General features: G+C 40.4%; 1 protein-coding gene across 7 annotated transcripts in view; it reads left to right on the top strand.

Moving 5' to 3' along the window:
* Nucleotides 1–24,261, top strand: part of ST7 (suppression of tumorigenicity 7) — a 270,032-nt gene that overhangs the window by 234,136 nt on the left and 11,635 nt on the right. For 6 of the 7 annotated variants that reach the window (XM_063100973.1, XM_063100971.1, XM_063100972.1 and 3 more), the window contains one exon: nt 15,961–16,111. In XM_063100973.1, the coding sequence (XP_062957043.1) occupies nt 15,961–16,111 (151 nt within the window). Of the gene's footprint in view, nt 1–15,960; nt 16,112–24,261 lie in introns of those variants that run through there. The other variant, XM_063100969.1, reaches the window with a different exon arrangement.

Here is a 24,261-nt window from a genome sequence, read left to right as displayed (position 1 = left end):
AATTTAATACAGTCAATTAGAGCTCTACTTGTAAATTAGAATTATCCTAAAAGTGGGAATATTTGAAATATTTGATTTCACTCTACTTTCTAATCATGAAACTGAAAGAAGATAGAGTACCTAGGTAAACTGATTCTCTACCATTTTGCTTTGTTGGTATTTGTACTGAGGGGGAAACCTGTTTCCAAATCTTCTTCTTCTATTGACATTTCCACTGGGAAAGGGGCCTGTGAGCCACTGGCCTCATCTGTTCAGAATTAACCACAAACCTCTGGTACATGTGTACTACATGCCAGGTCTTCTAAACAACTTTTACACATGTTCTCCTATTTATTGGCCTGCTTGCTAATACTTTAACAAGCACACACACAAACAAAAATTTGTGCCTTTTCAAGCAGAGAATAGCCTTAATTCTGAGACATTCAGTTAAGAATATAAACTCTTGGACTCTCAGTGTAAGAAGGGGCCTTAAAGTTCACCTAGGTCACTTTCCCATCCAATACTTGATTCTCTCTTCATAATGATATTATGATAATTATTTTTATTATTGGTTTTTATTGAATGTTTATTTTGTGCCATGCACATTGCTAACTGAGCTACATATACCCTCTCATTTATTTTTCATAACACTGTGAGGTGTATCATATTATTATTCCTATTACATAGATGAGAGCACTGAAGGTTTGGGGAGGTTAAGGAACTTGCTTGTGGTCATATAGCAAATAAATAACAGATCCTGAACTGATTCTGGGTTATCTACTCTTAAATATCATCCTCCACTGTCTTTCCAGTCCCAGCAGGGGGCAGAACAACCCAGGCTTGAACCTTTCAAATGATGGCAGGCACATTGCTTCCCAAGGTATTCAATTCCTTGTAGACAATTCTGATTTCTTCAGGGTACTGTTCTAAAATACTTTCATGGCTTCTTTTTCTCTTGTCACAGGAAGTTGTTGGTGGCCCAACAGGAATTTTCAGTATCTACATGACGTTTTACCTAATTATTTTACCTGCTCTGAGGGAGAAAAAAATACCAAATATAATAACTGAGAACAGTCTTCCATAAATTTCTAGCTTAGTTTCATCTGGTATCCCATTAAGCAAAGGTACATAGGTAGTATTTCACCATTCAATGATAAATATTATTTACCACAGGAGGGTTATTACTCTTAGGAACTCTCCTCACTGCACCACAGGACTGGGAAACAAAAACAGTGAAAAGCCAATGATCTCTGTTATGAAGGAGAGCTTCTTAAGTAGTCAGCTAGATGAACTGAAATCCTGAACACTGGGATTTCTGAAGTTTTATAATATTACAGCAGATTAGTAAGGAGGAAGTAGGCACATAGACTTTTCATTAGAAATCAAATTGTCCCTCCATCCTGAGAAACTGGTGCTGTGTCACCACTCCCACAGAAGAAGGTATAAACTCCTTGGAAAGTACTTCAGGAACCTTCATGATCTGACCCAACTTATTTTTCATTTTGCCCAGCTCCTTCTGACAGTCTGTTCATCATTCCAGGAACATCCTCCTTCCCTTCCTTCTTTGCTTCCCCTGAGGAAATCCTACTCATCCTTCACCACCACCCCCATCATCACCATGCAGAGTCACTACCTGCCCTGCCTTCTCTTCAGAATTAGTCTCCCCACTCTGTGGTCAGTCTCTCATCGTGCATTAACTACATGTTTGCCACTTACCTCTTTTTGAGGACAGTTGGGGTTGTTAGGATCTTGATGCTGGTGATTTTCAAGAACTGAGTACACAGTTGTTGATGACAAAGAAATCTCTAATTCATTAGCGGATGTTTTCCATTTAATGGGATTAAAATAGGAGCTTTGCATTTAAAAGGAGTTTTTTTTAAAAGGCTTCCCCACCTGCCCTGCTCTTCCTTAGCAATTTTGAGATTTGCACTGGGGCATTGGAGTGATAGCGGGGGAGACATTTCTATCAGCGATCCATTTACTTTGCATAGAGATGAGGTAACCAGTGCTTGTGTGCTCTTAGTTTGCTCATTCTATACCACAAGCATCCTTCTCTATGAGGACACACATTTTTGGTCTGGAGGATGTTACATTAACTCCTTCAGGGTGCCAAAGAGAAACTTTTTCTGAGAAGTTTCCAAAAAGGAGGCTAAATTATTTGTTATAAGCAGTATTAGATATGTTTTTTCCTCTGTAGTGGTATTATTAAAGCAAATTCTTTTTTACATTAGAGAAAAGTATAAAGAAGTCATTCATAATACTATCATATAGTCATATTCAAGACTACTTCCTTCTAGCCTTTTTTCTATGCATTTTTAATACTTATACATTCATATTTTAAAAAATTAGCATAGAGCTCTTAAATTTAACTTTATGGTTGGGTGTTGGGGGTATATTTATTCTTTCTGGGGAGGATCATTAGATTTTCAGAGTTTTTTGACCTTATAAAGGTTATCTTCTAACTTAAAGTCTAAGTCTTTTATCTATGTGCCTTCAAACCCTTTTAAGATATTCTCTGTAAGTATTTTCTGGATACTTCTTTTTATTGTGTGTGTGGTAAAAAACACATAACATGAGATCTACCCTTTTAACAAATTATTAAGTGTGCAGTATAGTAGTGTTAACTCTATGCTTATTGTTATACAACAGATCTCTAGAACTTTTCGTCTCACTTGATTGGAACTCTATTCCCATAGAACAGCAACTTCCCACTTCCCCCTCCCCCTGGCCCCTGGCAACTACCATTCTGTTTTTTGCTTCTAAGAGTTTGACTACTTTAGATACTTCATGTAAGTGAAATCATGCAGTGTTTGTCCTTCAGTGACTGTCTCATTTTCACTTAACAATGTCCTCACGGTTCATCCATGTTGTAGCATATGACAGAATTTCATTCTTTTTTCAGGCTGAGTAATATTTCATTGTATGTATATACCACATTTTCTTTATCCATTCATCTTTCCATGGGCATTTACGTGGTTTCCACCTCTTGGCTATTGTGAATAATGCTGCATTGAACATGGTAGTGCAAGTATCTCTTCGAGATTGTTTTCACTTTTGGATGAATATCCAGAAGTGGGATTGCCAGATCTTATAGTAAGTCTATTTTTGATTTCTTGAGGAACCTCCAAACTGTTTTCCTTAGTGGCTGTACCATTTTACGTTTCCACCAACAGTGAACAAGGGTACCAATTTCTCCGCATCCTTGTTAACATGTTATTTTCTTGATAGTGGCCATTTTAACAGGTGTCAGGTAAAATCTTATTGTGGTTTTGATTTGCATTTCCTGATGATTAGTAATGGTGAGCATTTTTTCATATTCCAGTTGGCCATTTGTATGTCATCTTGGAAGAAATGTCTATTTAAGTCCTTTTTCCATTTTTAAATCAGGTTATTGGGTTTTTTGCTATTGAGTTGTAGGAGTTCCTTACATATTTTAGATATTAACCCCTTATCAGACATATGGTTTGCAGATATTTTCTCCCATTCCGTAGGTTGGCTTTTCACTCTGTTGATTGTTTTCTTTGTTATACAGAAGCTTTTCAGTTTGATGTAGTCCCACTTGTCTATTTTGGCTTTTGTTGCATGCTTTTGCTGTCATGTCCAAGAAGTCTTTGCCAAGACCACTGTCATGAAGCTTTTTCCTTATGTTTTCTTCTAGCAGTTTTATACTTTCAGGTCTCACATTTAAGTTTTTAATGCATTTAAAGTTGGTTTTTGTGTACAGGGTAAGATAAGGGTTCGATTTTATTTTTTTACATGTGCAATTCAGTTTTCCATCACCACTTGTTGAAGAGAGTGATTTACTTCTTGAATCCTCTGTTGTAGATATCAGGTTGACAATATGAGCCAACTTCTGTAGTGAACTTCTTTGAGCATAAAGATTTTTAGGCTTTAGGATTATATCCTTAGGATAGATTTACAGAACAGGAATTACTAAGTCACGTGTAGAAGTTTTTTTTGGTGTCTAATCCATTTCATCCTGAAGCAGTGTAATGATTGCTGAGTTTGGCCAGGCTGAGATTTGATCCTATTTATTTACCTAGAACACCTGGCAGAATGTGAGGGCAAATTTGAAGAGAACAGATATTATTTAAGGTGTCTACCTCTGTAAAGCTAGGCAACTACGCCAACTGTAAAGTAAGGCAAATCATAATTAAAGCCAAAATGTTTCATTATTTTAGTTATACTAAGTTTCCATTTATTTTGTCAGGGCTAGGGGCTCAGACCCTTCAAACCCATTGTACAGACTGGGTCACCAGACCCCTCACATGCCAGGCTGGGTTTCCAGACCCCTCACATGCAGGTCTACGCTATGTAATTGGGAAAGATCCCAGGAACCATTAGCAGATGACACGAACCCAGTCCTCAGCAATGGCAGCAGCAGCTGACAGGTCCAGTAGCTTACAGGTCTGGCGGTGGTGGCGGCCTCGTGGACGGTCTCAGTGGCTCTGGCAGCAACAGCCTCTAGCAGCAGTAGCAGCCTCCCCTTGGCCCCCCCAGGGGCATCCTGGGGTGGGGGGGCGCCGTGGATCAGAGCCACTCATCCTTTATGCTTAAGTCATAACCCAGGACACCTGGGTGCACATACACAATTTCATTAGACAACCAAGGAACACCTGGGTGCATTTTAAGGCTATTGATATTTATTGTCAGATCACTTACCAAAAGAAGATTGTAGTAGTTTATACTTCCATGAGCAGGAGACTCCTTCTTCACCATTTCCTCAACCCTCCATCATTGAGCAGTCTGTTTAAAAAAGACAAAAGAAAAGAAGGAAAACAACAAACATTTAAGAATTTGCTGAGTACGAATGAAATTTTGTTCTTTTAGCTTGCATTTCCTTGCCACTGCTAGTAGGGTGGAACACTGTTAGCTGTTCACATTTATTCTTTTCTGAATTGTCAGGTCCATTATGAAGAATTTCTATCATTACTGGGAAAATACATGCATTAGAATGACAGAGCAAGGGGTAACTACCTAAAGGTAGGCAGAGCTGTGAAGTATCATTGAAAGGATGCAAAAGAGTCCAAAACCATGACTCTCACTTCTTCCTGTCCATGGGACCAGAGGGAACTGTGGGAGGGGGGAGTTAGTTAGTTTTCTGCCTGTTCACTTTTTGATAAAATGGGGATAAAAAGTAATGTCTTCATAGGGCTGATGACAAGTCAATGGAATGACATTGTGTAACTCATCCACTGAGTACTCAATACATGTTGGCCCCTTCATCATCTCTTCCCTTTTACCTCCAGCTCTATTTCTGTGCTTGCAGACGGGTAAAAATAGAGGCTGCTTTGAAACATGCATTAGCAGGTACTTCTCGAGCCACCCTAGCCTGAAGGAGGACAACTGGAGAGTACAGCGGTGGCACCCCAGTGCCTCTGACCTTGAGTGCCCTCAGGGTCCCTTCAGACTTCCAGAATTGAGGGGAGGCTCTAGCACATTCTGGCTGTAGCTTTTGTCTTCAGGAATTCTGCAGCTTGTAGCTGCTCGGGAAGTTCTTTGTTATGACTGAGAGTACCCATTTCCCCACCTGTGCCTTACATTCTTGTACTGAACATAGTACCGTCCCTGCTCCCTGCCATCCCACTCCCCCAGTTCCTCCACCTCAGCACAGCACTGTATATCTGGGATGAAACTTCCCCGTATTCAGGCCCCTTCCCATCCTTGTCCCCCCATGGACGCTGAGGCCACCCGTTTTGTTTCATAGTGTAACTCAAGTTTCCCTGTCTGAGTAAGCAAGTTGTAGAGCTACATTAACAATTACATGCAGACACATACACACACACACACCATACACTCGTAATCCATCATTATTGGCTCTCCAGAAAGATGTTTCCAGTTTCTACTAAGTTTTCACTCTTCTCCAAGCTTTTCTTCTTCAGCCCATAAAAAAACAAGCAGTTGTTTCATCCCCAGGGGTACTTCTGCCAAGTGGAGTTGGGCGTTTGGAGCGATGCTCTGCTATTCACCCCCAGGGCAAGAGGAACAGTATTAGTGGAAGAGATAGTGGTGGTGGGGAAACCTCCCTATCATGGGCTGTGTGATCAGGGGTTGCAGGTGCCTGAGTCATAGAGGAGGTAGGGGCCACTTCAAAGTCATTAAATGCTTTTTTAAGGCCAAGACTGACAGGTTCGGAGTCCCCCAGCCTTGGCTACTCATCTCCCCTCTCCTCCCTGCTCCTGCACTCTCTGACTTGGTGTCCATTCTCATTATCAGAGGTGTAAGGGCTCCCATGCCCTCAGAAGAGGAATTCTTCCTTTTCCTTTTTCAGCTGAAATTTACACACCTTGCTAGGTCTCCTGTCAACCACAACATATTTGAACTACTTTTACTTAACTAGTATCACTCTACTCTAACAGAATAAACAGGAGGCATCTCCCCAACTTTACTTCATCATGAAGGGGGTAATCTTCCTGCTTCTATCCATCAGCCTCTATATTCTCCAAAGGTGTACAGTTCTGCAAGCAGAGTCCTCCTTTCCTTCTCAATAGTGTATTCAGCTAGCACTTACTGAGTACCTGTTACATGTCAGGCACTGGACACTGGTCACAACATGGTCCATACTCTCAGGGAGCCCCCAGTCACTGAGAAGATTGACCAGGCAGTGCCCTGTGAGGTAGGCAGAGGGCTGCGGGAGCTCAGAGAAGGGAGGCAGCCAGCTCACTCAGAGTGCTCTGTGACTGCTGGAAGCCAGGCCCTGTCCTGTGCTTGCTGATGTAAACATTCTCTAAGTATGTAGCCCTGTGGGAGTGGCCTGTATGTATATACAGAATGCCCAAACCTCCTGCTCAACTCTGAAAACCCTGAACATAGTGGCCTCCAGAACTGATCCTTGGCTACAAGGAAAATTTGACCTGGTTAGTATCATCAAAGAGGGATCCCCAAGTCACAGGTCCTCTTCCCCAACAGGCATAGTCCCCCAATGGCCAGCTTGTGCCTGGACCACTCACAGCTTTTACTTCTACGAAGACACAAAAACAAGAATAACAACTTTTGGTTTTTTTAAAGCAGCAAACATTTTTTCCCTCCTAATGCAGTCTTATGTGAAACCTTAATAAAGAAATCAAGTAAAAGTAGAGCTGCTCTGATTGAAACTGGGATGAGAAGTCTGGGATGGGGTAGCCCAGCATCCCCAAGGCACCTGCACATACAGTTTAGAAAATAACAGTTGCCTTTGACCCATCACGATCACCACCACTAGCCAAGCCCAAGCTTTTCAGGTCCCACCCATAGAACCCCCAGCAGCTAGGAAGTGCTAAGGGAGCCAGTGCCAGCTCTTTGGAATGCCCAGGTGTTGTGGGTGGAGCTGCTAAGAGAAAAATCGAGAAAAATGGAGAAAATCTCTTCTTAACCTTGTCTAAAATCCCAGAACTATTAAACCATGCACTCTTCTCACTGGACCCACCCAGGATCCTGGACGGGGGGTGGGGGTTAGGGGGCAGCAGGTAGACCCTGAAGGTGCTGAAGCAAGAGACCTGCCATACTCCTGAAACTCATTTTACCAACAGGCTAGCCTGGGCTTGATAGAATATTGAGGTGAGGACCATGGAAAGTCATGAGAAAATAGAAACAAAAGAATAAAGAATGGTATGACAGAAATGCATTTCCATTAAAAATTTACTTTTTTTTAAAGCTCATCTGATGTTAATCTTGAAACTCTAATTTCATGGGGATTTCAAGAGGCTTGTGGAGGAAAACATCCTGGTAATTGTATATGCTAATTGAGTATCTACAGGACATTGTTATAGTGATGGAAATTCCATTTCATGCAAACACTACAGCAGTCCTCCCTTTATGTCTTTGTAAAGCTGATTGACAGAGTATAAAATTGCTTTTTAATCCAATTTAGGAAACAAAACGTGTAGTGGGTTTTAGCATTTAAAAATACTTGAAGCATGGAAGCAGAAATTTGAAATACCTTGGCAGAGTGTCCATAATATTATATATCAATGGCACATTTCAGAAATGTTATTTTAATGTAGGTTTCTTTGAATTGAATCATATTTTGTTCCAAAGCTTTTTTGGATTGGAGTAGGGAGAATGTATTTTAGAAATGTGACCTAGAAGAAAATGAACAGAAACGAGTTTTTAGCTACATTTCTCAGGAATAGAAAGTTTCTGAGAAGTTTTTCTCTTCACCAAAAAGCACTGCAACTGCTCTCACCAAGAACACCCTCATCAAAGTCATCTCTGCGAAGGCCACCCCCACAAAGGTCACTCCAGCCTAGGCCACCAGATCCTTTGGCCTCTTCTCAAACCTCATTCACTTCATCTTTCCTCACGATGGTCCCACTGAATAACTACTTTTTATGTCTTGAAGCCATCCATGACAGCTTCTCTGTACTTTTTAGGTCTTGAAGCCATCCATGACAGCTTCTCTGTGTGCCACTCCTGCATCTCTGAGCACTCTCCTCCTACATCTCCTGCCCACTCCTTCATGTTGGTTCTCTGGGGAGCACCATTCACTGTTCTCTTCTTTCTTGATCAAAGCTCTCCTGGAACATCTCGTGTTTCCCTACTGCTCAGCTTCTGCCTCTGGCCTGGAGCACCCAAATCTGTGTCTGCAGCTTCTCTCCCAAGCTGCAAACCTGCACCCCAGCTGCCTTCAGGCCATCTCTCCAGAGATGTTCACAGGCACCTTAGACTGTTTTTGTTACCTTCTCACTGCTAAGCCTCTTCCTCCTTGATGTCTTTTTCCCAGCTAAGGACCTCACATTCTAGTTTCCTAAACTAAAAATTTTATAGTAACTTTTGATTCCTTCTCTTGCCCTCACATTCAGTTAAACACCAAGTCCTGTGGAAGTTCCCCCACCTTCTCAATTTTGTCACCTTTCACCTGGATTGTGATAGGAGCTTTCTAGAGACTTTGCCAACTTCTATCTGTTCCCTGTTTTGTGGTCCTACCCATGACTTGCCCATTCTCTCAAAACCACAAACTGTACCAACTCATCTCTCTACTGCCTACTGCAGTGGTTTTCAAACTGTCTTCTTAGGAGCATAAGGCTTTCTCAGATCTCTCTTGGGTTGCTCCCTCAGGTTCCCTTGCACAGCTTTTTTTCCATCGATTTAATGTATTGTGTTTTACGTTTCTTTTTTTCTTTTTTCTCTTTGAAAAATGACTCTGTGTCTAAAAGTTTGAAAACCTTGGAGTAATTCAAGGTAAAGGGCACACTCTGGAGCATGTCATGGAAGGCCTTTTATAACCCACTTTTCCTGCTTCACTCCCTTGGAGACTAGAAGAAAGCTGAAGTTTCAAGGCAGGTTCTGCCACCTGCAACTTATGCAACCCTGGGCAAGTTCCTGAACTTCCCAACGCCTCCATTCTACCCTCTGTGAAACAGGAATAATAATATTATCTTCCTCTCAGAGTTGGTATAAAGAGTAACTGAGATCATGTTTGGCATGTGTTAGTGCTTAATCAGTGTTGGCAATTGCTATCATGTCAGTACTCAGCTCCCCCAGATTCCAAGCACATTATACCCTTTGATGCTTTGGTGCCACTGCCAGCCTTGCTTCTGGCCTGGAATCCCCCCATCCCTCATCTTTACAGTGTAAACTCTTGTTTATTAATAAGTTCATCTCATATTTTCCTTTTTCTGTGATGCCTTAACAGACATAGTACTCCACATTTACTTCCTTAGTGCTAAGTATATACCTCTTACTAAGGCACTCATGTTGAATTTTATTGCTGCTGTCTATACATTCTCCCTCCCTCCCACACTCTTACAAAGATCATAGATCATCAAGGTGGGGACCTGACCTGATTCATGTCTACATCCTTGGGGTACACAGTGGCTGCTCCCGTATCTGTGTCCTTGAGGTACACAGTGGCTGCTCCCATATCCATGCCCTTGGGGTACACAGTGGCAGCTCCTGTAGCTGTGCCCTTGGGGTACACAGTGGCAGCTCCTGTATCCGTGCCCTTGGCGTACACAGTGGGTGCTTCCGTATCCGTGCCCTTGGGGTACATAGTGGGTGCTCCCATATCCGTGCCTTTGGGGTACACAGTGGGTGCTCTCATATCCGTGTCCTTGGGTAAGCTGCGGATGCTCCCATACACTATGGGCACTCCCATATCTGTGCCCTTAGGGCACATCATGGCACTTCCATATCTTTCCTTGGGATACACTGTGGGGACTCACATATTTTTCAAATGAAGTAAAGTGACTGATGAATAGATAAGTGAACCCAGAAGAAGCAGGTACCTTGTGCTGAGGACCTTTGAATGGTACTACATATCACCTGGTTTAGTTTGGCAGTTTAGCTTTGCTTTATGCTCGTTTCCATGTTGGTCAGTTGGTGACTCCCAGTAGCCAGTTCTCCAACTGATCTGCTACTGTGATAAAATTGCTAAAGTATTTTACATACAAACAGACTCAATTATGTGTGGGATACATACACACAAAACACAAGTCATCTCTACAATAATTTGAACATTTCAATTTTTTTTTTAGCAAAAATAGCTACTGTTTAATATGCCAGGTACTATGTGAATGAATGAGTGCTTTATGTATGTTATCTTATGTAATCTTCAAAAATTAAAACTAGTCAGATATGTGTTTTTATTATTCCATTTTTGCACATAAGCATACTGAGGTTCAAAGAAATTAAATAATTTTTCCAAGGTGTCGTAGAGCCAGGATAGTAGAGCCAGGATTACAAGCAGTGGTTCAGAGTGGCAGATGGCAGATGAGAGGAGGTACTATGGTCTGCATGTTTATCCCCTCCAAAGCTCATGTGGGAGCTTGATTCCCATTGTGGCAGTGTTGAAATGTGGGGCCTTTAAGAGGCCTATACTCTCATGAATCTACTAATCCATTCATGGAATAATGAGTTAATGGTTTAATGGGTTTTCACGGGTACGGACTGGTAGCTTTATAAGGAGAGCAAGTGAGCACATTAACAAGCACTCTTGCCCTCGTCGCCATGTGATAGATACCCTGAATGCCATGGGACTCAGTAGAGTTCCCACCAAGAAGACACTCACCAGATATGCCCACTGCACCTTGGACTTCCCAGCCTCCAAAACTGTAAGAAATAAACCTCTTTTCATTATACATTATCCAGTTTCAGGTATTCTGTAATAAGCAACAGAAAACAAACTAATTCAGGAGGTAAAGCAGGGAACTTTGGCGATGTGTACTTTATTCTCCATCACAGCATGATCTGAGCAAGCCATGGTTGCTTGCAGTATTTTTGTCTTTTTTTTTTTTGCTGCTGCTGCTGGCCAGTACAAGGATCTGAGCCCTTGACCTTGGTGTTACAACACCGAACTCTAACCACCTGAGCTAACCGGCCAGCTATATTTTTGTTTTATTCCTGTGTGTGTGTGTTTTACTGAGTCCAGGGAGTAGGCAACATTGAGACTAAGAATATGTAGCATCTTTACCAAATAGCACTAATGTTATTCCCTGAACTTTTCACTGATGCTTTAAAAACATCTTTTCCGGGACATAGGCCCTTTTATCAGAGCCAATTGCACCAAAGAATTGTAGACATGCAAAAAATTGCTATCTCTGGTTATCGTTTGTTTGATTGTGTGGTTTGCTTTTTGTGTTTTTGATGCAAATCTAGAAAATAGGCTTGTATTACATATATACATATAACATTCACATACATACGTATATATAGAGTGAGAGAGGAATAAAAATGCTTATTACAGAAAACTTGAAAAGCACAGAAAAAACACAAAAGAAATTAATCTCCCATAAAATCAAATATTTAGCTGTCATTAACATTCAGTCTGTTACCATCCAATGTTTTTTTAATGCCTACATATACATTTTATTATCATGTGACTTAATGGTATTATTGCTGTTGAAAATCCCATAAAGGGAGTTATGAATTAATATCTTGGATCACATGTCTATGTGAAAGATAACTATGGGATCGTTTTCACTCAAATTATTATAGAATTTTAAGATCTTAACAAAAGACGCTTTAGCAGTTACCTGACAAGCCTTCTGCAACTTTCCTGGCAGGTGAGCCAGCCTCTCCTCAAATACCCACATGAGTAGGCACTGCTCATCCCCAAAGACCACGGCCCTCTGCTCCTCTTTGTGTGTTCTGACTTTATCTGCTCTGGTATTGGGCATAAAGAACTGGATTGTGACGCAAATAGATTTTGAAAAGTTGCTTCCAAAACCTTTAGAGCACTGTACTTCAAGATCAGATCAGTGTGATTTGAGAATCTGGGAAGGAAGTTAGAGGCAGGATGGCCAGCAAGATAGTGCGGGATGCTGGCTTAGCTGATAGAAGCCAAGTCTTTATTATAGACAGGCAGAGCATGTTCCCTGATTTGCAAGCTATAGTTTATTCTAATTGATTTCTGCATACTTGTGGATAGAGATCTGCCCTCTTCCATTTATTTTTCTCTTGACAAGTAAGATATGAAATGTTGTTCCATGCCTTTCTAATTTAAACGTTGCACATGTTGAGAACTGATCTTGCCAGCCATTTTAAGCCTGGCCAAAAACATAACACATTGTTGTTATTAGCCTTTATCATTTGGTTGGGCCAACATTTTGTTTGGAACTATAAAGGAGTATAATTCTCCTTTATAGGCATAGCCTATTTCTGCCATAAAATAGATACGATGAGAATGCAGAGGTACATTTCCTTGGTGAGTTGCTTTGGTCAGCCTCATGAGGCTGTTTAGGCCAGGGGTACTCATTTTGAGAGTCTTCTTGGGAAGTAAGATTTCAATTTAATTCAACTTTCTTTTTATATTACCTTGATGTGCAAAGCACTGTAGGAGGTGCAATAGGAGGAATTAAGATGAAGATGACAGGATTCATTCTCTTCTTGAATGTCTCACGTTTCAGCTTAGAGGAAAGACACATTGATATAAGGCGGCGTGTGAGAAGTACACATTCAAAAAGATCAGAGAGTAGAAGAGAAACAAAGCATCACCTCATGGCCTACATTTGGGAGCTGTGGGCAATGTCCTTGAAGCCATCTGCATCCATTCAGTCTGCAAGCTGAGTTAGCCTTCTGTCTCACACACGTGTACTGCTATTGCTCGAGTGGATGTAGATGCCCTGGTGGCCAATGATGCTTCTAAATGGATTTTTGTTTTATTACATTTATTGTAATTTGTTGTCATATTTTCTATCAGTGGATACTACACTGATGACTTCAATCATGGGCATCAGTGAAATTTGTTCATGATAAAATTGGTTCAGTTATTTGAAGATTGGAAAACATTGTGTACAGCAGTGCTGTCCAAAAGAACTTTCTTTTATAATGGAAATGTTCCTTGCAGTGTCCAATACAGTGGTCATTAGCCACATGCAGCATTTGAGGACTTGAAACATGGCTGGTGGGATGGAGGAACTGAATTTTTAATTTTGTTTGATTTTTATTCATTTAAATTTAAATAGCCACATGTGGTAGAAGCTACCATATTGGACAGGGACAGAGCAGATCTATAGTATCCATTTGTCAGTAATTTTCTGAAACCGCCCCTCTAGCCCCTGCCAAGTTGCCTCTGCCCCACCTCCTCCTAGTTTGTTCTCTACCCACAAATGTGGGTTACTACCAGGCCTACTTCTTCTCAAATACCTCTGTTGCTGAAGTTGCCTCAGGCCAAGAGAAGAGTTGTTTCATGGATGTTTAATGAAATGATTTTGAAAGCCTTTTCTAATCATAGAAATAGAAAGAATGGTAGTTTACACTTTTCTTTCAACCACCATCTGATTCTCAAGGGCCTTAAAGATATTTCTGTATATCTGGGACACATGAGGCTAGTTATTTTCATTTTTAGTTTGTTTCAAATCTCATACAGGAAGATCCATCTTAAAAAATTAACTATTTGATAGGTAGGATGGCTTTGAATAATTAATAGAAACTCAGATCAAGATCTTATTCTAAGGCTCTCATTAGGCAAGAAATTTTTGTTTTCCTTTGCTTTCCTGCTGATTATTAAGGGTAACCAAATGGTTTTCCTTCTCTAACTTACTCTGAACTTAGTACAGTTCATAGCATTTTTCGAGTTATATGTCTTTTTCATGACTCATAGTCTTTGGGTATTTGAGACCCTCACAGTAGTAGTAATGTGCATTGTAAAAGCTTCTATTAAGGTAACAAAGTTATGAGAGGATGGCCTGGTACCTCTGAACATAAAATCCACCTTTTATATTTGTATAATGGTTCATATTTATTGTAAACATTGTACTAGCTAGATTGCTACGTAATTCTCTTATTACTTTTCCCAAAAAATTTTTGTCTTGCACTATTTTAAAACAAGATGTAAGAGGAAAACAGTAGCCTGTAGAATCCAAAAAGGCAAATGACCAAAATGTTCTTTTGTAACTATGCTTGAAAAGCACCTTTTATAGACCAGCCTGGAAAGAGGTCCTTCTGTTGAGGTCTTTCTATCAAGAAGGGCTTTCTATCCAACCTTGACACTCCCAAGTATAATGACTGTGTCACTGTTCTACTGCTGCTCTCTGGGAGTCTCTCTATTACTTCCCTACTCTTCCTGCTTTGAGGCCAGAGGCTTGGAGGATTCTTCAAATATCAGATCCAAAATGAGGAAAGTTTCAGTTGCTAAACCAAATGTCCAAGTGTGTGTTCCCACCTTTGCTGGGCCAAAGCTGAGTGTGCTGACAGGACAGGAAGCTTAAAGGTGATTGGGTGATGCCCAAAGGGCATACATCCTCTGTTAGATGATAATCAAGCATTGATAGTGGCGTCATAATCTTCATTCTGTATTTTGGTACTCTTCCATCCTTCACCTTTCATAAATTTCCACTGACAATTTTTTCTGACATTAAAATTTTTGCACATCTCTTCTTGTAGCACTTCCTTTTGCTGCGTTCATCCCATTTTAACTAAATGCATCCCTCCATAGCTTGCGAGTCTCAATTTTTTCGTGACTGGCACTCAGCCATTGTGAGTGCACCGGCCATTCCTATATAGGATCCGAACCCGTGGGCGGGAGCGTCGCAGCGCTCCCAGCGCCGCACTCTCCTGAGTGCGCCATGGGCTCGGCCCTTGCGAGTCTCAATTTTAAAGGAGATATGTGGGCTGTCACTGTGGTTATTGTAGTTGGGGGTGGTGTTGGTGCTGGTGATAGGGCGTGTGTGTGTGTGTGTGTGTGTGTGTGTGTGTGTGTGTGTGTTGGAGATGGGTCGGGGAGGGGGGATAATGAGGAGTAGAGCATAAGGAGAATGCCAGCACAGAGAAGTTAACATTTGCAAATATAAAATACCCTTCTAAACTTGCTTCCCTTTCTATTCTGTAGTAAATACAAAAGAATAAAAATGGAAACGTAGTCTGCTCTCAGCCCCCAGGAAGAATATCCGGTCTTGCCCTGTACTCCCACCTCCTCAGTAGAAGATAGGAACGAAGAGGTATAAGCTGAGACCCCTCCAGTCTTTGCGAAAGGATCTAAAAGAACATTACAGTTTGGGGTCTGTACTGCTCCCCTCCCTCGGGTCTTCCTATGTTCGGGCTGCCACCTTCCTTCCTCCAGCATCTGAGCAGCTATGGGTGGCTCTTTTCACAGGACGAGGTCCTTCTCCTTGAGAGATCTAAATAGAAAAATACAATGGGCAGCATTAGCTAGGATCAAATCTCTCTAGTGCACTTGAGTTAGCCATATAGCTTCTTAACTTTCATGTGTCTATTCTGTATATTTTCATTCTGGTTACAAAACTATACCAAAGTATTTTGTCTTCTACATTTTTCTTTATGCTATTTGAGTCTCTCTCTATGTATATATATGTACATATATATATTTCCTTGATTAGAGTATCTTAGCTTGAAAGCCTCTGGTCTTCACTATAGGAAACTAGTACAAGGCTAGTCATCTGTCAGCAAACTTTGGATTGCTGAATGTTTTGAAATGTAGTAATGAGGTTGCAGGTCTGATGAAATGCTTATAAATGGTGGCTTTAGAGAAATCAACCTATTTTCAATATTGAATTACAAATTACTGTGTATTAACACATCTGTCTCCTGCCTTTTTTATTTCAGTACCTACTAGAAATGAAAAGCCTAATCCTACCCCCAGAACATATCCTGAAGAGAGGAGACAGTGAAGCAATAGCATATGCATTCTTTCATCTTGCGCACTGGAAGAGGGTAGAAGGGGCTTTGAATCTTTTGCATTGTACGTGGGAAGGCAGTAAGTAATTTTCTTTTTTTGAAACACTTTTTATGAGCATGAAAACATGCTAAAACTGTTTTTGCCCTGAGTGTTCAAGATGAATAATGAAGATTTGCATATGTGTAGCTCTCATTTTCTGTAATGCCCCATCACTAAGACAGGTAGTGACTTAGGCTCTCCTGATCCCCAGTGGTGGTAGGTATTACTGTGGTGATGCCATCTCTATGGCTCAGAAAGATAACTTTATACAATAGATGGGTTGAACCTGGCAAGGGAGCACTCTACCATCCTGAAAACTCTCTTTGAAGACCTGAACAGACCTTGGTAATGTTTGGCATGGGGCTGGACTCTGATCACCACTTCTTGATGGCCTTTCTGGAATGATTGGCAGTTATCCTCCACTGGAGCCAGGTTGGCCACACACAGACACAGCAGTTATGTTTCAAAACAAGAGCAGTGGCCATTGGACCCTAGTGTTTGGTGGAAGGTGCAGCATTCATGTGTTAATGTATAAACGTCTGTTAGATGGATGAAGGGATAAATGAATCTGAGTGCATGCTCTCCATAGACACTATGATTCTGTGTAGGGAGAAGAGGCTCTAATGGTGGTGATTCATGCTCCCTGCCCTGGAGGTGTGTGGTCTAGCTGGGAGAAGTAGCCAGCAGCATGTGGCAGCTGCCTGGTGGTGTTTCAGGAAGGAGAGGTCTGTGGGGGGGATGGAACAGTCATGGGTAACCTTATGAGTCAAATGGGATGGGACCTAAGCCTTAAAGAACTAGGATAGTATTATAAGCAAGGATGCAGTAAAAAGAAATGATAGGTGGTGGGGGTCTTTGGGAAAATGTAAGTTAAGACAAAAGGCCCACGACTACAGATTATTGAACATCATGTGCAGTGACACTCTGCTAGCATTAATTTAAGCAAAACAAGTACAACATGTAGCATGGGTTTTTTTCCCTCTCATGGGGAAACAAAACAATAAATATTACAGTCTTCTGATAACATTTTTTGTTAACTCCTACTCTGATCAGCCTCACAAACAAGTGATTTTTTTAATCCTTTTCACTCTGTTTATGTTTACTGCTTCCATTTTCATTTTGATAATCCCCTGCTCCTCCCTTCTCCTGCCCTTCCCAGCAGGAATCCAAGTTGATACAAGAGGCTGGGGTGGGACCAGCAAAATGGGATGGAATAAAAAGTAAGTTGACAGAGATGGGACTCAAAGTTGATCTAAACTTTTAAATTTAGTTGTTTTGAAAATATTTATTTAGATAATAGTGGTCTACTTACATAATTTCCTGTTTATGACTTGAAGGGTATTGATTTGATCAATACTTCTACCCCTACTCGGCAACTATAACAACATCCTCCAGGTGTCCTGGTCAGAACCAGCAACTGCGTTTGGATCTATTAAGACTCCACATAGCACACAACACTTGGGGTGTGTGTGCACATGTGCACCATCCCCTCTGTCTTGAGCTTATTGTTGCATGTAAGGTGTTCTGTCTGAAAGCAATAAAAGAAATTTTTAGTTAAGCATGAGAAGGAGACAGAAAAGTGCAGCAGGATTGAACATGAGGGGCCTCACCAGGTGTTAGTTGTGGAAAAATTAAATGGACAATTTGGCTACCAAATAAGAACATATTTGTACAATGGCATCTTGGAAACAGTAATAGAAGCTTATCAATTAGATCTGATTGATAAGAAAGTGATCAGTCCCTACAGAAAGGACCAAAAATGGGGAAGGGCAAGAAGTGATAATGACATGCTGATAGGTAGGAATGGCATCAAAGTAAAAAACATAAAAATTCTGAGGAATAACTAGAAATTCTGCTTGAAAATCAGTTATTTGTGTAATCAGATAACAGTGGGGAGATGCCCTGGATCAGCTGGGAGGGATAATGAAATTGAGAGACATGTGAAGTAACATGTAGAGCTGCAAAATCCAGCAGAGTAGCAGTAATGGGGATGTTAATTACCTCAGATTAGGTTGGCAGAATGCTTTATTAGGATTTTTAAACGGGGGTGAATTTTTAGACATAAAACATTATGGCTAGGCAATCAGGTACCTAGAGGAAAAGGAAGTTCTACATTTGGTCCTTTCAGATAAACAGGAACCACCCTGGGGAGGTGTTTGTGAAAATCAGGTAACTGTGATCCTAGCCAAAATCAATTACACTACCATCCAATTTTCAAAAAGAGAGCCATGACATTCTGTGATAGTGCTTATTGTATACTAAATGCTTGAGAATGCCAAGAACCATGAAGAACGTTTGCATAACAGATAGTTTACAGAGGGTTTGCATTTACATCATTTCACTTATTCCTCCTTGTAACTTTCTGAGTTTGGCAGGACAGAGATGGCCATCTCAATTTTTCAAGAGAGGAAACAGATTCATTGAGATTAGTGACTTGTTGAAGGTCCTGCAGCACAGCTGGTAGAGCCGAAATGTAAACCTAAGTTCACTTTTTCTTCACTGCACTGAATAGTTTAAGACTAAAAGGATCTGTCATCTCTGAAACATTTGCTTAGAAGCCCACAATTTAGATTTACATTACTACTTACAGGCTAGGGTATATTTATTAGGGTATATTGTGTCCATTCTAAGTTAAATTAAATGGAGGTTCAGAGCTCTGGATTTTAAATCAGAGGACCTGGGTTAGAATTCTGACTCAGCTACCTTTAGTAGTATTTACTTAACTTACCAGATTTTTAAAAACTGTGAAGCACCAATGAAATCGAATGCCATACCCCACCTGCCCTAGGTTGGTGGATTTAGGGCAGTTGCGGCAGCTTCCCCGCAGGAGGTCAGCTGGCCTTGCCTGGGCAGCCTGGGCCTGAGCAGAGGAGGCTGCACTTCTAGCAGTGCACCACATGGTGGTGCCTTTTGTCATCTCCAGCCTCATAGTTTAGCTTTTCTCCTTGGAATCATTTTTTTCTTTAATTCTGAAATTTAAGCCCATTCCCCACCTCCTTCCAACTTCCCTTGTTCATTAGAAAGAGAATTCAGGGAAGAAGGTAATAGCACCTAATTTCATCAGACTCCATGTTAGAAATGATTATTAGTCAATTTATCTTTTAGAGATTTTTAAAAATTTTATTTTAGTTCTATCAAGAGTGTTGGTTAGTGGGTAGGGGTAAAGGTGTCTTTTATTTTGCTTTTTAATGAATTTATTATGTTGGAGCATTAGTCATCCTGTGGAATTAAGTGAGTTTTCTACCAATCAAGCTGAAGAAACTCCCACATTTGATAAAACTCCAAAGTCTAGCTGATGCATGGCAGAGATTGTTTGGGTTTGAAACATATGGTGGTTTTTAGAAAAACCCTCAATCCTCAACCACAAATACATCAGCATTTCAAAGTTTTCCAAAATGTTTGATTCGTCACTGTCCTGGTCCCTGAAATTACACAATATGTATCTCAAAGTCAAAATAATTAAGAAAGGGGAAAAGTTTTAATTTACAGGATTTTATAGTATGTTTCTTAGTTCATCACACAGCTGCCACCTTATCGGAATTATACTTATTTTAAACACTTTAGGTTCTGGTTATCCTCACACACACACACCACTGCAAGTATGAGTTGAATATGAAAAACATATATGCAGGAAGGCTTTCATTTGAACTGGGACTTATTCACAATGGTATTGTGCCTCATGGGGCCCTATTTTAAATGGCACGTCTTCTGTTTTACCTGTATCAAATACTGATGTGGCCTTTTCTTCCTCCTATCTTGATCTTTTCAAGGCTTTGTTTCGGCTGTGTTTATTTTATAAAGTAAGGTTGTCTGCTGACTGTAACTGTGAATTTTAATTCTAATTCTATATATCAGAAGACTGGTATGCCATGGGGTAAATCACTTAGCCTTTCTTTGTTTCCATTTTTTCCACTTGACCAAGTAAAACTCTTTATTTTCTTTTTGGAGATTTTTCCCCCAAAGAATCCACTAAATAATGTATAAGATTTGAAGGTGGTGTTTTTTAGGGGGACTAAGGCAGAGTGTTTCCTTTGAGAGGGGAAAATGGCCCATTGTTGAAACATAGGATGAGATTCTGATTCTAATTTATTCTCTTTGAACCTAATGGCAAATGCTCCTCACTGTAAGATGTGGTTCTTAGGGCATTTCCGCTGACCAAACCTTTTCCTCCATAAGGCTGGCACTTTTGGGACTACTAGAGTGAAATTTACCTCTCCCCACCCCCAGTAGATCCAAAGCTAAAGTTTATAATTTGGGAGAAAGCAATCTTCAGACAACATCTCTAGTCATAGCTAACTTACTCTAATAGCCAGTCTCTAGATATCATATGATGCTTCCCCACCCACTGCCCAGTAAAACCAACTTGCTCCTCTCATTTATTCAGTCTTGTCAACTGGACATAATTTGGATCCACCTGATTCTTAAAGGGAAAATTCTGTCTCTTCCTGATTGTATGTTAATTTGTTCATTACTTTATTTAACAAATATTTATTGAGTCTCTCCTATGTGCCAGGCATTGTATTGGAGATACCAAAATGAATAAGACCGGGAATGCTTTGGGAGAAACATTAGTGTGTGTGTGTGTGTGTGTGTGTGTGTGTGTGTGTGTGTGTGTGTGTGTGTGTGTAATGGATACAGTATATGTATATTGAGAAGTAGATGGATGGATGGATGGGGAGAGAGTAGATACAAGCAGTAGCATCATAAAAGTAGGAACAGACTATTAGAGGGTTGAGAGTCATGAACAAGTTAGTGAGTCTGCTGTAAAACTCTAGAATTTCTTTTCACAGTTGGAATGGAACATGATTTAATCCAACCAAGGGAAAGTGATTTTTCCAAAGCCACACAACTAAATAGTGAAAGAATGTAGATTGCAACCCAGGCTTTTAACTTCTGAATTTTCTTTATTGCTGCATCCAAATGCCTCACAAAAGATGAATGGTCTTCATGGCTAGTTACCTATACTGCAGTCAAAAGCGAGAACATAAAATTTGCATTTTGATAATAATTTTCTGGTCTATTATTTGCATTTCTAGTTGTTTACAAACAAGCAGCATTTCTACTTTTAAGCGAGAGTGTGACCTGATAGAGAAAATAGGGACTTTAGGCTTAGTAGATAGGGAGGGAGGGTAAAGCAAAACCTCAACTTTAGTGAGCAGCCAGGCACTGTGTATAGACACCTTGACCTCTGCTGTCACACAGAGTCTCTTTACCAGCCTTGCAAAGTTCGTGGCATTCTCTTCATACAGACAGGGGAGCAGATTAATGACCCACCCCAAGTCACATACTTAGCCTCATCCTTTAGATGTCACCTCTGCTGCTCCTCCATTAGATATGCACAGCACCACGAATCTCTCCTTTCAGGCACTCATCAGTGTGGGAGCTTTTACACTCTCATGGTCAGTGGATCATGATTCCCGCCACAGCGGTGAGCTCCATGAGCGTGGGAACCGTGTGTGCTTGGCTCACCTTGTATCTTTGTTATATAAGAAGGCACTCATGTTTTGATGAGTGACTGAATGTAAAAGGTAGAGCTGGGATTCAAACTGAGTTCTATGAGGGTACTTCAAAAAGTTCATGGAAAGATTTATATTATCATTTAATTTTATTTTTCCATGAACTTTTTGAAGTACCTGTATATTACAAATAACTTGGGTGAAGTTTTCTGAGATCCTCTTTAAAAGGCAACATGGGCAAACAAAATATAAAGATTACCATCTATCTCTGTCTATATAAAGGGTAAGGTGAGAGACCACTAGAAGTCATAGGGAAAATGGGGAATTAACTTGTTCACGTATCCGTCTTTCTGTCTCTTCTTTGGTTCTGTTGATTCTTTCACCAGTATTGGTGGAGATCTTCTGATGGGAGCAGCACTCATAGGCTTGTAGCCTAGGAAACGTGTGTGGTCAGGAATGGAAGAGGGCAGTGTCATGCCTCAGACTTGGTTGTAGAGGGCATGATGTATCCATTAACTAATTCCTAGTTTCATTTTGATCCTTCAACAAAGGCACAACCGAAATCAAGGGTTGGGGAGGGGATGGCACGCAGCAGAAAATGCAGAAATGTCATTTCTATACCATGTACTAACTCTGAATGACCTAGAATATTTGTTTTATTTTTAACCAAATGTGTGTATATTTTTAATTCCTGTGAAATGTATGTTTTCTCAAAGATTTTTAGGAGGTCTGTAGTCATTCATAAAGTAGACCTATTCAAATGACTTTTCCCATTCTTATTTGCACCACCAAACCAGTGTTTTCTTAAAACTTGCACTTGAAAAATTTCTGGATGTTTGGCTAAAGCCACGAGTCTCTCATGGAGCAGTTGCACATCTTTGCAGTGAAAGGGACAGGAGGTGGGAGGTGAAGCTGGCAAGGCTTCTGCAGTGCCTCTTCTAGGCTCTCTCCAGACCTCCCCTGCTATCTCACCCGCACAGCAGGGTGGGGAAAGGATAGAATTGCAAGCGGGAATTATATTTGCTTTTGTTTAGTGAAGCCAAAAGCCTTAATGTTATTTTGTGAGCTCCATGTAAATGACAACTGATGTGAGAAAAAGAGATTTTAAGAGCATCATAAGCATCTTTACAATCCTGGGGTTGGGAGGGCAATGCAGGAAGTATGTATATATATTTATTCCTTTTTAAGTTGTATACAAGTATAATCCATGTCTCCACCTTCTAAAAAAAGACCAGAAACAATTAGAAGGAGAAAAAGACTAACTTGATGCACAAAATTCTGTATGCATGCCAAATACTGGAGTAAAAAACATTTAGCATTTGACTGAAAAGACACCAACCAACCATTAGATTTCTATGGTTGAACACGCTCAAGATCTTGCACTCCTATATTTCATTTAAAAAATTGCTCCGTGAAGTACAAACTAACTTCAATTTTGTATAAAATTTAGCATTCGAATTTTTAGGCTATTTGAAAACTGAGGGTTTATTTATATCATGTGAACCTGAGCAGATTCTCAATTATAACAGTCTTGTTGTTGGACATGGAGAATGTGGATTAAAAACAAAACAAAAACACTTCCACATAGGTTTTTCCACATTTTTTGGATGCTTTCATAGCAGCCACCATTTATGAGAAATGGTATTAAAATCCTGCCATATTGTAGTTTAAATTTAAATTCAGTGCTTCCCAGAAGAGATTTTAGTGTATCCGATGAAGGCACTAAAAGGTTTTTTTGGTTTGTTTTTTGGATTTGGGGGGTTTTTTCATGCTCTTGAAAGTCGAGTTCTGCTGAGAGGTGTTCGTTCCTCAAGTGGTCGTTGTGTGTTAACAACCTGTGCAAGGAGCTTCTCTTTTGCTTGTTCTACCGGGCAAAAGTCATCTTTGTTTGTATGAAAGAAAAGGTCTGATTGAATTTGGGCGAGCCTTTATTTTAAGAAGAGTTAAAGTCTGGGGTGTTTCTAATGTTTTAATCTCTGTTTAAGAGGTTTCTGTTACGAGAGGAAAATTGATAACATTTTTACCTCAGCAAACTGCCAGCAAACAGGCTCTGTTCTAATCCCACATTTATAGTGATTTATATTCTCCGTGGCAATGTGCTGTAACCTCAGAGTGATACCACTGTGGTGTAGATTGACTGCATTCCAAATGCTGGAATCACATACATAATGTTTTTACTTTTAAATAATATTCAGACACCAGAATAAATACCATATGTGCACTGATGTTGCTTACAATGGAACCTTGTCATTTCTTGTGAGGGAGAACATTCTTTGTTTCTGATTCCTTTTTGAAATAAGAATGCAAAAGATAAATATGTACATTGACAGCATTTTGAGAAGGCTTTGGTAATTACACAGCTGAGGATATAGCTACAATTCCTTAAAATGTAGCATTTAAAACTAAAAACATTGCTGCGTGTTGCCGCCATCCCTCGTTGACACATGTGAAGGCAAGGATTGTTACCTGACATTCCTCGGGCAGGGCGCAGTTTTTATACTTTATAGCCATGGCATGCTATAGTTAAAGGACATCTGCCGAAGAAAAATTACCTCCTTGAGCACTGTTCATAGGAACAGTGAGACTAACATGCTGATGACATTGTAACAGGGAGAGTAACACACTTGATAATGGGAAAGGATGGATTGATTGGAAAGCCATAATTCAGTGTAAGGCCTAATGTCATCTGATGCCACAAAAGCAGAATTTAGGTGGCCTGACATCATCAAAATA

Source organism: Cynocephalus volans, chromosome 6 (genome assembly GCF_027409185.1).
Source record: "Cynocephalus volans isolate mCynVol1 chromosome 6, mCynVol1.pri, whole genome shotgun sequence".
NCBI lineage: Eukaryota > Metazoa > Chordata > Mammalia > Dermoptera > Cynocephalidae > Cynocephalus > Cynocephalus volans.
Note: the sequence above shows the minus strand (reverse complement) of the source record. Positions and strands in the feature narration are given on the sequence as shown.